Source organism: Talaromyces proteolyticus (assembly GCF_021365285.1).
Source record: "Talaromyces proteolyticus strain PMI_201 chromosome Unknown BGW36scaffold_3, whole genome shotgun sequence".
NCBI lineage: Eukaryota > Fungi > Ascomycota > Eurotiomycetes > Eurotiales > Trichocomaceae > Talaromyces > Talaromyces proteolyticus.
In genome coordinates this window covers 1301986-1311594 of record NW_025764279.1, presented here as the reverse complement: position 1 = coordinate 1311594, position 9609 = coordinate 1301986, and the positions used below count along the sequence as shown (strand labels likewise).

At 47.0% G+C, this 9609-nt stretch overlaps 4 protein-coding genes across 4 annotated transcripts; 2 read left to right on the top strand and 2 right to left on the bottom strand.

Moving 5' to 3' along the window:
• Window positions 1-8: 8 nt before the first annotated feature.
• BGW36DRAFT_336306 (mRNA splicing protein Yju2) lies at window positions 9-1334 on the bottom strand. The gene is made up of 4 exons (XM_046212963.1): window positions 1245-1334; window positions 1056-1186; window positions 903-1003; window positions 9-846 (listed from the first exon to the last, which is right to left on the bottom strand). The coding sequence occupies exons 1-4, from the start codon at window positions 1259-1261 to the stop codon at window positions 274-276; spliced, it is 822 nt and encodes a 273-aa protein (XP_046075348.1). The 5' UTR covers window positions 1262-1334; the 3' UTR covers window positions 9-273.
• A 636-nt stretch (window positions 1335-1970) lies between these two features.
• On the top strand, window positions 1971-4301 carry BGW36DRAFT_289800 (putative 20S cyclosome subunit; the record flags this gene model as incomplete). The annotated part of the gene is made up of 2 exons (XM_046210702.1): window positions 1971-2067; window positions 2128-4301. 2 exons carry the CDS (start codon window positions 1971-1973, stop codon window positions 4299-4301), a joined length of 2271 nt encoding a protein of 756 aa, XP_046075347.1.
• Window positions 4302-4776: 475 nt separating this feature from the next.
• Window positions 4777-7148, bottom strand: BGW36DRAFT_109180 (uncharacterized protein). The gene is made up of 4 exons (XM_046209219.1): window positions 6987-7148; window positions 6095-6919; window positions 5709-6007; window positions 4777-5642 (listed from the first exon to the last, which is right to left on the bottom strand). Exons 1-4 carry the CDS (start codon window positions 7100-7102, stop codon window positions 5008-5010), a joined length of 1875 nt encoding a protein of 624 aa, XP_046075346.1. The 5' UTR covers window positions 7103-7148; the 3' UTR covers window positions 4777-5007.
• A 622-nt stretch (window positions 7149-7770) lies between these two features.
• Window positions 7771-8679, top strand: BGW36DRAFT_404860 (putative short-chain dehydrogenases/reductase; the record flags this gene model as incomplete). Its single annotated transcript, XM_046218947.1, has 2 exons — window positions 7771-8206; window positions 8264-8679. The coding sequence occupies 2 exons, from the start codon at window positions 7771-7773 to the stop codon at window positions 8677-8679; spliced, it is 852 nt and encodes a 283-aa protein (XP_046075345.1).
• Between the last annotated feature and the right edge of the window lie 930 nt (window positions 8680-9609).

Genomic DNA, 9609 nt, shown 5'->3' with positions numbered 1-9609 from the left:
ATGTATTCTTACTGTGATCTAGAGTTGTCTTGGCTTCAAAGTTGAAACTGATAAGGATAGTCCGCTTGTAGAAGGTTGAAGGCCCTGCAGGTAGTGATGAAAGTAAAGTAACCGAAAACGCCTGGCAACCATTAATATTTGATAATTATCGTCCATGCCTGAAGTATATATAAAAGTTCTAATTATAGTTACAAGAACGCCGAGTCCCTGCCCAATGTCATCCGTGATATCAAACTTAGCCCAGTAACATAACTCCTAGAGGAAATCGAGAATTCAAACCAAAGATGGCTTTTTCTTGATCCCCAAGCCTGCCGAAAATGGCTTTCTAGCCTTCTTTGTTCGCGCGAAAGATGGCGGGGCCGAGGGTACATCTTTCGGTTTGTCGTCAACGCGATCTACCTGATCCTCTTCAACTAACCGTTTCACCTTTTCACCCGTCGATGTCATGAATGCTCGGCGAGCAGCCTCTTCATCCTCCCTTTCCGCCTGAAGTCGAGCTTCATCAACCTCGTCTTTCACGTGCGCCAAAGCCACCTCCTCCCCTCGGGCTTCACCTCGTTCGATGCGTGCGTTTCGAGTGCGGATTTCGTCGAGTGCATCTGCAACTGCCATCTCGCGTTTGGAGTCAAGCATTTTTTCTTCGAGTTCGGCCATCTTATCTCGTTCTAACTGTTCGCGTTCCTCGTTTTCTTCGCGCTCCAGCCGGTCCAGGGTTTCTTGCTCGGTTTCATTTTGGTTATCTGCTTTATTGTCGCGCCAGGGCTCGATATTTCGTTTTGCGCCACGCTCGCAGACGTAGTCCATGTTTTTGGGGTCCGTTTTAAATGTGATTTCGCCGGAGCATCTCTGGATCAAAGTTAGATCGGGATTGATAGATTGTAAAAAATGGGCGGTGAACATACAGTGCATCGAATGTAGAAACGATAGATGGTGATGGATAGGTATTTCTCTTCGGTCGTTTCCTTTCGCGCATTGAATTTTCGTCCTTTGTAGATATATTCACCTGAGAGGAGGTTAGAATACGGCCTAAGACTACCACTGGGAAGGAAACTTACCGCAGCTTGTACAGCGCATAGAGAAAGGCGCCATTAATCGAACAGTTAAAAGCTTGGTTTGAGCTCCTGGTACCTTTTTTGTTCGTGTAATCGCCGACGGATCAAAGTCCGGTGGGTAGTATTTGGTCAAACTAGAACAAACAAGTCAGTTTGAATAGTCAAGAGAAGTTGATGGCAGGGATTGCGTACACTTTTCGCTCAGACATGGTGCAAGAGTGTTAGGTTCCCACTCTAAAAAACGCTTTTGACTATGAGGCTAAGGAGGGAGGTGTGTGCAAGATGGAGAGTTCACTGATTAAAGTGGCGGCTGTTGATTGTGGCAAGTGGAAGAGGACGCACGGACCAGCGGTTATCCAGCAGTAACAGACTGAGCCTTGACAGTTCGTATTTCTTCCTAATAACTGTACGTATTTGATTAGAAGCGAGGGGATAGAATGGAGTGAATGATTGAATGCAGTATTGATGATGGCTATTTTGAGTTTTCTACTGGACCTGTGTACTAGGTTTGGTATGACATATCGGTCATTCTATGCGGCATACATACTCATACTACTTAGTACTATTTTCAGCAGGAGAAAGTACAGTTCTCAGAGCTCCTAAACCTACATATAGCCAAGTATGAATACTGATACGCAACGGAGTTATCACATACATGATACATCATGCAGTGACGTAGTTCCAAGTAGTAGACGCTCGGACCAATGCAGATAGCTTCAATTCCGCCGCCCGCGTCGCGCTTTCAAGCTAACCTACATGTACCACTGTTGTTATTGTTTATTCTCCAAACAGCGGTTCATTTTTACGCCCTCGAAACCCCCTGCCTGGAGAACATTTGAAAAGTGCTGTAGATGCATCGTTACCAACTCCTCTACGCTACTATTTCCTTCGCATGACCTCCCCACGTCGATAAACAACATGGAAAAGTTCCTCCGCACCTGGCGCCAGGATGCGTTGAACCGGGGCCAGCATGACACTGCCATTTGGACTGGAGATAAGGTATTGGCTTTAACAAGTACGCTCTGGCTATGACTCCATCTGGCAGAGACTAGCGCTGACTTCTGGCAAACAACAGACAGCGACGCGGACGCATTTTGGCTGGCTCAGGTCCATTTCAATAACAACAACTATACACGGGCGTTAGCTCTCCTCTCTCGCAAAGATTTGATCTCCCGAAGCACATCTTGCAAATACCTCGCTGCGCACTGCTACATCAAGCAAAATAAATTTGACGCTGCGCTGAACGTCCTTGGAGACCAGAACCCAACCCACCTCATCAGCACCACCGGTCATAGTCGTCGCAAAATACAACACCTCAATGGACACAGCCATGTTACCCTCAGGAACGGAAAGACTGCTGCATCAAGGGATCGAGCCGATAAGAGTGAGGAGCGAGATCGAGAAGACCCCAACAATGTGCGGTTCGAGGCAGCAATGTGCTATTTGCGCGGACTCTGCTACGCAAAGCAGAACGCTTTTGACCGGGCCCGCGATTGTTACAAAGATGCTGTGCGAATAGATGTCCAATGCTTCGAGGCCTTTGATCAACTGATGAAAAACTCGCTTATGTCTCCTGCGGAGGAGCTCGAATTCTTGGAATCCTTAGATTTTGACTCGATTACAGTGCCTTCCGATCCTTCTATATCGCAAGAGGCCGCCCACTTTGTGAAGATGCTTTATACCACCAGGCTTTCCAAATATACTTCCCCAGCAACCATCTCCGATGCAACTGAGACACTTTCTACCCATTACAACCTTGCGAATAACCCCGATATTCTTCTTTCTCGAGCAGAGGCCCTCTATACACAGTGCCGTTTCGCCGAGGCTTTGGAGCTCACCTCTTCTATTCTCACTACACCGGAATCAGGAACCGTCGCGACCGGTTCTCCAAGAGTCCCTGGTCAGAACCTAGGTCATTCCCCGGCTGTATATCCCCTTCATCTTGCCTGTCTCTATGAAACAGGCGCTGTCAACGCATTGTTTTTGCTGGCACATACATTGGCAGATAATGCCCCAGAAGAGCCTTATACCTACCTTGCTATTGGAGTATACTATCTCTCAGTTTCTAAAATTGCTGAAGCCCGACGATTCTTCTCGAAGGCTTCATTGTTAGATCCTCATTCTGCTCCTGCATGGATCGGGTTTGCTCATACTTTCGCGGCTGAGGGTGAACATGATCAAGCTATCGCCGCCTACAGCACTGCAGCACGATTATTTCAAGGCAGCCACCTCCCACAATTGTTCCTTGGAATGCAGCACCTAGCGCTAAATAACATGTCACTTGCGCATGAATATCTATGCGCGGCTTACACAATGTCTTCAGGGTCATCCGCTGGGTCGGCGGGAATTCCCAGCACGGTTCCTCACGGCCTTCCGCCACTAGGAGGCGACCCCTTGGTGCTCAACGAACTAGGTGTGGTTTTCTACCACCAGGCTCACCTGGATGTTGCTGCAGACTTATTCCGTCAAGCTCTTGCGCTGGCAGGGTCCTTACAATGTGATCCTGGAGCTTGGGTTGCAACACGCGCTAACCTGGGCCATACCCTGCGCCGCATGGGAAGCCTCGACGAAGCTCTGAAAGAGTTCGATGAGTGTCTCCGGGTTGGAGCTGGAGGAGGTTCGACGGGTTACAGCGCAACCATAGGCGGTGTCACGACTACTTCGGTAGGGGTTGCTGGTTATGAAGATCGGGGTTTGATCGGGTCTCTCCATACATCACGCGGTCTTATATATTTACAGCAGGGAAGAACGGTGGAAGCTGTTACCGTGTTGCATGAGGCTGTTCGAGTACTTGGTGTCAGCGGTGGCGATGCCGCCGGTGGTGCCGGTATCGCAGGCACTATCTTGTCACGAGCCTTGGAACTATGGTCCTTAGAAGGTCGCGGGAAACACGTTCAGCCAGGAAGCAGCAGACGGGGGAAAGAAAAGACAGGAATGCATTTTCGAGAGAATGTAGATGTCGGAGAAAGCTGGACAGATAACGTCGTTGACAGTGGCACAATGGAGGAAAACGTCGAAATGGAGCTAGACGAGCAGGCTCAAAATCTATTAAGCAACGCCCTAACAAGAGTCCGACCTCGACGTGCCGGAAAACAACCTCAAGTGCAAGGGCGCGGAGGGACCGAGCCTCATGAAGAGATGGAACTGGAGGAACCGACAGAGAGCAGAAGTCGGGGTGGCTCACGGCCGATCAGTGGTCGGCGAAGTCCAACACGTAGAGTGCAGCCAAGACACCCTGGTAACGGTTGATACATATTTCTTCCTCTCTGATTGTTTGTGACTTTTGGGATAGTGAAGGCGAGCATTGGCGGCGCATTGGATATTAAAACGGAGGCAGCCTGGTTCTTTGGATGGATGCATGAAATGGCGCAATAAGCATGTTGAACCTTTGGTGGTTAGACAAAGCATAGATATCATGAGCATTTAAAATTAAGTATTGTTAAGCAGTGTTCCATTTCGATAAAGATATATATATACCCCAGTGTCGGGAGTCCGTCACTTTCATGTCGGACTGGATTGTTGAAAACGAATCCGCTTCACTCCCAGTTTAGAGCATCAGCCGAAACCCTAATTTGGTCGTTCTAGCAGACAACTTCCATTTGTCCCCCGATAAGGAAGACTACTAGATATAATCGACGTTTGCCAGAATTACCTATATTTTCTATAAAATTACTAGAAACAGCTGATTGGATGGGCTAGTTGTCATACTGTCGAGAAATAGATCCCCAGATAACGCCAAAACTCTTATTGAGCACCACACAACTACATCTTATAGTTAAAAAAACTGTTGCCTCTTTTGAAAAAGCGTGCCTTGACCAGCAGGGCAAGAACTAGGCTATTATAGGTGTTGTGTTGTACAATGACAGGCTTCATGTTAACTTCATATACCGCGATAGTTGGATGTCCAAAGTGATCTCGATTGGTGATATATTTGTTTGTTCTTGGCCTGACACGGCTAGACAGAAGTTGTAGGCCAGCCCATCATATCATCAAACCACTGATCACTTTCCAAGTCCATCGACTGCATCCAAATCATCTGGTCTAGGTCTGGTATGGAGCTATTGAGAGTAGACGCGCAAGGATCGGCATTCTGGCCTATATCTTGTAGCTGAGAAGCCAAGTTCCACCGCTCAGCAGCCCATACCTGACATTTGCTGAAAAGTTTTGATAAAAGTCTGAAGAGATTGTCGTCGCACTGAAGACCCAGTTCTTGGCTGGTTAGCTCGAGTTTCTGGATCATGTACTCCATTGTGGACATTATGTCGACAGTGTTCTGCACTGCTCGGCGATCCCAAGCTGGATCTTCAAGAACGGACAGGTATTTTAAAACCGTGATACATAGTATCATTTGTGACCAAAAGTGAAATGGAAGACCGACAAGTTCTGAGGGGGGGATGTTGTAGAAATTGTCCATCAACGACTTGATGCTCTCGACAGACCGCCATAAACTCTCAAGGCGTTCAAATCCAGGTAAAACTCCCACGTCAGTCCTCTGCCCTGACGGATTGAGGACCACCGAGTCCCATGTCAAACAGGAACCTAGCTGGTTTATGTATAGTTCGACGTAGTGCCCGTATGTAATGAGGATGCCTATATGCTACCGTCAGCAACGTGTATATACAAACTACCAGGATCTTAGCTTGGGGAATTACTAGCCTCTTTGAGGGAGATCCGGAGGAATCGAAGATCTCAGTTCATGCAGCTGCCCTAGTAATGTCTTAAGATATAACAAGCCTGGAACCGAGAAAGTTACGGAAGCTGTGGGTGAATGAGCCCGATCTGTCTCATTCTGCTCTCGGACGTAAGCCGCTCTTTGTTTGAGTAACTGCAGGCGTACTTGGAATGCGAAAGCCTCGTCTGTTGGACATGACTTGTTCATTTCGATTAGACGAAGGGCTTCTTCCATCTGAGGCGTCCATCTTAGAGCATCTACGCGCCCAAGGTGAGACGAAATACTAGCAGCGTATATTCATCAGCAGGATTTTTGGAGATAGAATGGAGAGTATCAAAATAATTGACAGGAATGAGACGGCGAAGCATACTTGGAACTCAAAACGAAACATGCCAGAAGTGCTCGTTGCTTCTCCATGAAAAGTTGGACAGTTTCGATGGTGTTTTCGTCATTCTCGTAAGTCCGTCCTTGTGTAATTGTCATAACCAATTTTACGTCTGGTGGGGATGGCTTAAACAGCCGCAGATCGTATACTAGTGAAATAGCGAGCATCATGAGGCGAGATACTAGGTCCGCTCGCCCAAGAAAGGCATCGGTACTCCATGCTAAATAGGTTAGTAGGCCAAGCAGTAGGTCGATATTGGATTGGAGATTGAGAAGTGCAGATGTGAATAGGATCCGCTTCAGCTCTTCGACCAAAGCTAGCTTTCTCTGTGTCGAAAACGTGGTAACGGTGAGGATGGCCTGGAATAGGAAGGGGCGGTCTTGGTATAGTTGCCGGGCTGTTATGTCTGGGGTAAGGTTGATAAAAGGAAAGCAGGGCAGCATTCGGGATCGAAAGAAACCGAGACACTCATCTGGTTGAACTGCAGACGGGTTAGAAGGGGATTGAGAGAACGGGTTTGGTCCCATCGGAGACAGGTCCGTTGCGGGCGTCGGCCCTCCACTGGTGCTGATGGAATTTGCTGGGGTGTCCTTGGAGCCAGACGTGGATGATGGAATGCTCCCACTGTCAAGTAGCCGACGGAATTCAGCCGACGGTGCGGAAGAGTTGACCATAGACTGCACTGCAGATAAGAGTGTTTCTATCTTGCCCTCCAGGTGGGCGATTCGTACATCGGACTCTTCATTTTTCTGACCATTACGTTTGCGAGTCGTGCCAGATGGCTGGCAATCTTTCTTGAGACGAAGGCATCTACAAGTCTATCAGTTATGTACAGTGAGTGTATCAATCGGCCTGTGCCAGGAGACAAGATATCGACCTTTCACAACCGTCACCACTTGAATGTGGCACACATCGGCACTTTGCCTTGTAACATTGCATGCAAGCTTGGCCATATGAGCTGGTGTGGCCAGGGCCGGGTCTGGGTTTCTCCATAGTATCAGTCGGTGGGATGACTAGCACAGATAATACTAGAAAGTCCGAATATCCTTAGGAATGCTGGATAGATCAATTGATGTGGGTGTCGGTGTTGAGATATGTACGGAAAGGTGGAGGGAAATTCCGACGGAATTGCCTCCGTGCCAGCTGCTGACTGTCCAGTAAGGTCTTGGGCAGTGATAGAATATTATGGGTTAGAAAATTTGGGCCGTCTTTTTCAGCATATGTCAGGCATATTTTAATACTGTCAAATATGTGTGTTTATCTCGAGAGAAAGTATTATTGGCATTGGGCATTGTCCGAATCTGATCGTAATACTTTGAGTTGGTGAGGCTAAGGCTCGGGATTCAAGACCGAACTCCGTTTACTAGGTGGCCATTCCAACTTCCAATCAAATTTGGAAAGTGGGAATCCACAAAAATGACCACAGTGCTCCAAGCACTATCCATAGTAGCTTTAATTAGGTGCTTTGCGATTTGTCAGATGTGCATACGTAGAGTATTCTTCGTGAATACCGACGGAACTAGCTTCCCGAAGTCCGTGTTGTCTGGAGTTGTTGACTTGCATATAAACCCAGGTCGGGGGTTTCGCCCATGGTTTCGATCCTGATGGCATCTCGGCTTCTCATAATATATATAATCGCTTAAATACTGGAAAAAGTCAAAATGCCGGAGAAAACGGTTCTTATTACCGGCTGCAGCCATGGGGGACTTGGACCGGCAATGGCAAAGGCCTATCTCGCTCGAGGCTTCAGGGTCTTCGCGACCCTACGAAATACAAGTAAGGCCGGATCTCTAGCAAAAATAAAGGGTATAGAGATCCTCGAGCTTGAAGTCACATCCGAGGAATCCATTCGCCAATGTGTGAAGTCGGTTGAGAAATTAACAGGAGGATCGCTTGATATTCTTGTCAATAACGCTGGCATAAGCCTGTGTAGACCGCTTTTAGACACGCCAGTCGAAGACGCAAAGAAATTATTCGACGCTAATGTTTGGGCTGTACTTGCAATGGTCCAGGCATTTACGCCGTTGCTTATCAAAGCTAAAGGAGTCATCTGCAATATCAGCTCGGTTTCTGGTGAATTGGTCATTGCATGGAATGGTATGCTATGATTTCTTGCGCAAGATTCTCGAGTTTCATAGGCTCACTCCGAAATAGGGATATACAACAGCTCCAGGGCTGCCACGACAAGACTTTCCGAGACATTGCGGCTTGAGATGGCGCCCCTTGGCGTGCGAGTCGTCACAGTTATACTCGGAATCGTTGACACAAGCAACGACAACTCGACCAAGCACGAGGATCTCGTCCTGCCTGAAGATTCATACTACCAGAAGATATATGACATCATAAATCGCCATAAAAAGTTCCTGGTGTATCCTGACAGACAGAATGTTGACGTAGCAGCGAAGAACATTGTCAGCGACGTTCTCGGTGGTCACGGTTATTTCATTCGACGCGGGCAAACTTCAACTTTGAGTTGGTTCCTCAACACATTTATGCCCTACGGACTCTGTACTTCTATGGTAAATGAGAAATCGGGTCTTTCCGAACTTGCACGTGGCAATAATAGGTGATACATCGGATGCAAGGGGTTATACAAAAATGTACTATTAAGGCTAGTTAAGACATGAGAACCGATTCTAGTAGTTGGCTCTCGAACCATTAGTTTACTGTAATCCTGTTAGGTAGATCAATTTAGCATAATGCAAACTAATACCAAAATTTCAACTATAGAAAGTCTCCTGTCAAGCGAGAACCCTCGCCTTTCAAGACTGGATTTCGAAATGTTAATTTGCCGATTGAATACGTGTCGTCTCCTACGTCAATTTAAAACCGTAATAATGAACGAAGCACCATTTCAGTCTCAATAAGATGATTTTTACGAATATCTCATTTTCAATTTATCCGCATAGATACGTTGTTACAAATATTATGATAAAGATGATGCTGTTTGTGTCTTCGTCACTAATTCTCTCTTCCACTGCTCCAGAATCTTCATGTCATTCCTCGACGTAGTACTTTGGTGCTCTTTGAAGCACATAAGTACCTGAACGCTTTGTAACGCTTGTTCAATGGTCGGTATGCAAATAGGTGCAAGATCTGTTTCTTCGTTTTCCTCTGATACCCTCCGTTGATGAGTTGAATTCTGCTCTCTATCACCAACTGCTTCGATGACACTATCTTCTTCCAAGGTTAAAAAAGTGTTAAAGTCGATGACATCCCGTTGATCCTTTACAAACAATCTCTTAATCTCATTATACAGCGGCTCGAGGCTTGGTGCTGGATTTCCTGAGAGTGTTGTGCCAGACGTTACTGGTTTTGTTGCATTGATGGCCTTGCTAAAGCTGGTATGAATTGAAGTGTCTGAAATCTCATAAAGCCATGCATGGATTGCCCAGTGGATGGCATGGTAAAGAGAGACGGTGGCAAACGGATCAGCTGATTGTCTTTTGCTTTCGAGTATGTATCGAAGCCATTGGCTCCGGTAGACTTCTCTCAGCATA